At 52.4% G+C, this 2,913-nt stretch overlaps 1 protein-coding gene across 1 annotated transcript; it reads left to right on the plus strand.

The window, feature by feature from the left end:
* Positions 1-326: 326 nt before the first annotated feature.
* Positions 327-2,759, plus strand: BBA_09680 (restless-like transposase; the record flags this gene model as incomplete). Its single annotated transcript, XM_008604777.1, has 1 exon — positions 327-2,759. One exon carries the CDS (start codon positions 327-329, stop codon positions 2,757-2,759), a length of 2,433 nt encoding a protein of 810 aa, XP_008602999.1.
* Positions 2,760-2,913: the final 154 nt, after the last annotated feature.

Here is a 2,913-nt window from a genome sequence, read left to right on the forward strand (position 1 = left end):
AAGGATGCAAACCACTCAACGTAATTCAACCGGGTTGACCAAATTGACCACCGACGTCAACTCAACTCAATCAATATCGTGTCCGATTACATAATACATCAACCCATTTCACTGATTCGTGGATTGAGCTGTTGACGTCGTTGATATATAGGGTATGATGCCTGTTGCCGACCCAGCCCCAAAGCAGCGTCTGGCCAAGGCAACACTCCCATCCTACCGGCGCTAAGCCGAACTAGGCATGGCCGGCATGGTAGCACCCTCTGAACGCCAGAATCGCGTCCATGCAACATCCGATCACGCGTATCCATATCCACCAACGAATCGAAATGCAGTCTACCTCACCAAGCAAGGATGACACTAACTCGCCCCATCGCCCAACAACTGCATTGTCGAGTTTCCTAGCAACACCCGCACCGAGCTCACGGTCGGCAACGCCTCATCCAGACTCGGAGCATCAATACCTCTGGCGCTGTTTCCCTAACCACACATGGTCACAGCGCCTGCGCGATACGTCATCTTGGGTATGGGATTTTGGGTACGATGTACAGAATTTTGACGGCAACCGCCGATGGGTCTGCAAACGCTGTATCCGAATCAAGAGCCCACGGCCAAGGAGTTTCGCAGAGAAGGGCATCCAGAACGCAAATGCTCATTTATTCAGAGATCATGGCATATGTGCCCCCGACGACGGAACAAAATCGTCAGCTCAGAAGAGAGCAGAAAAGGTGAAGGCCAAAGACCAAAGATCCATTGTTGACGTGATGAAACTCGACACGCGGCTTCCACGAGAGCAAGATATTGCAAACCATCTTGTTCAGGGGTTTGATCGGAAACACTTCCAGCGTCTGGTGCTGGAATGGATCGTCGAAGAGAACCACTCCTTTCGTGTGTGCGAACAGGGGAGGCTGCGTACAATATTCGAATACCTCAACCCTCTCGTTAAGATCACCGACGCCAACATTAGCCGAACGACTATTCGACATAAGGTTCTTGCATCCTACGAAGCACACAAGGACAAGGTGGCCGCGGTGTTGCAAAAGTCGCCCGGGTTGATTCACATCTCTTTTGACGGATGGAGGTCGGGGAACAGGCATAGCCTCTACGGTGTAACGTGCTTCTTTCGGGATGGGAACAGCAAGCCGTGCAAGCTGGTGCTTGGTGTTCCCGAATTGCGAACTCGCCACTTTGGGCACGATATTGCTGCGGAAATCCTAGACACCCTTGCTGCCTATGGGATTCAGGATAAGATTGGATACTTTACCTTGGACAACGCGGAGAGCAATGACGCCGCGATGGAAGTCATTGGGGGTGAGCTTGGATTTGTTGGATCTACAAGGCGTGGCCGCTGCTTTGGCCATAGTCTAAACCTCTCCGCCAAAGCACTTCTTTTCGGGCACAATGCTGCGGCTTTTGAGGAGCAGCTGTCAGGTGCAGCACCATTGTCCGAGGCCGAGCACACGCTTTGGCGGCGTAAGGGGCCTGTGGGAAAGCTACATAACCTTGTGGTGGACGTCAGAAGATCGGACCAGCTTACTTACCTGCTACGAAGTATACAACGCTCCGAATTCGACATGTCCTCCGATCCAAAGATACAAGCCAGCACGCCTCTCGATCTGATCATCGACAATGACACCCGTTGGCTCTCCCAGCTGTATATGATCCGGCGCGCCCTTACTCTTCGACCGTTTCTCGAGCAGCTCATTCTGAAACATCGCCAACAATGGGAGCAGGAGAATAGGTCAAAGAGAACGGGCGGTATTAGAAAGTCAGCTAAGGAGCCTCGGATTTGCATGGAGGTAAACCAATTGACGAGCAACGACTGGGTAGTCCTGGAGCATCTTGCCAAACTGCTTGGTTTCTACGAAGATGCTGTCAGGACTCTAGAGGGCGATGGCCAACTGCGCAAGCGAAAACGAGGATGGGTTGGCTCGTACGGAAATGTGTGGGAGGTCATTCAGGGGTTCGAGTTTCTTCTAGAAGCCCTCGAGGGTTATAAGCAGCTCGCATGCGGAATACCCGACCCTGAGCACTTTAGGATTAATGTTAATTTGGGCTGGGAAAAGCTCAACAAGTACTACCGTTTGCTGGATGATACGCCGATCTACTGCACGGCCTTGGCGTTGCACCCGGCCTTTCGATGGGGGTATTTCGAGACTGAGTGGCAAGATCGTCCGGATTGGGTGAAAAAGGCCAAGCAAATGGTCCGAGAGGTGTGGGAAACGCAATACCGCCGCCTACGGGGAGAACCTAGTGTTATGACTGGCGACTCTGCGGCGAAGCGTCAGAGGAAGTACTATAATCCATTCCAAGCGTACTGCGAGCGCACGCGCTCCGTATCTGGATCTGCCGCGGTGAAAGACGAGCTAGCCGACGCCGACCGCTTCGACGGGGAAGATGACGAAGACGAGCTAGAACTATGGCAGTCGTCATGGGAGGACGGAGACGGCGATGTCCGTGATCCCTTGTCGTACTGGCACGAACGTAGGCGGCGATATCCTCGCCTGTCGCGAATGGCGCTGGATTTCTTGACGATTCAGGCTATGTCAGCGGAGTGTGAGAGGCTATTTTCGGCAGCCGGGCGAATGGTGACGCCGCTGCGAAGTCGACTTGATGCTGATATGATTGGAATGTGCCAAGTGCTGCGGTCGTGGTTACGAGCTGGGGTGATTGATGATCTGGATGTATTGCTTGTTCCTGTTGACCAGTGCAACGGTGAAGTTGAAGGAGAGTTAATGGATCTGGATGAAGAGGATGAATGATATGGTGAACCTGTACATAAATCAACGTCAATTTAAATCCACTCAACTCAATTTCGAGCTCAGTTGATCAACGACACTGAGGCTCGCAGTTGACTAGGTCAACTCAACGCCACTGAGCTATTCAGTGGATTGAATTGAGTGGTTTGCATCCTTG

The sequence above is a fragment of the Beauveria bassiana genome, assembly GCF_000280675.1.
Source record: "Beauveria bassiana ARSEF 2860 unplaced genomic scaffold BBA_S00062, whole genome shotgun sequence".
Classification (NCBI taxonomy): Eukaryota; Fungi; Ascomycota; class Sordariomycetes; order Hypocreales; family Cordycipitaceae; genus Beauveria; species Beauveria bassiana.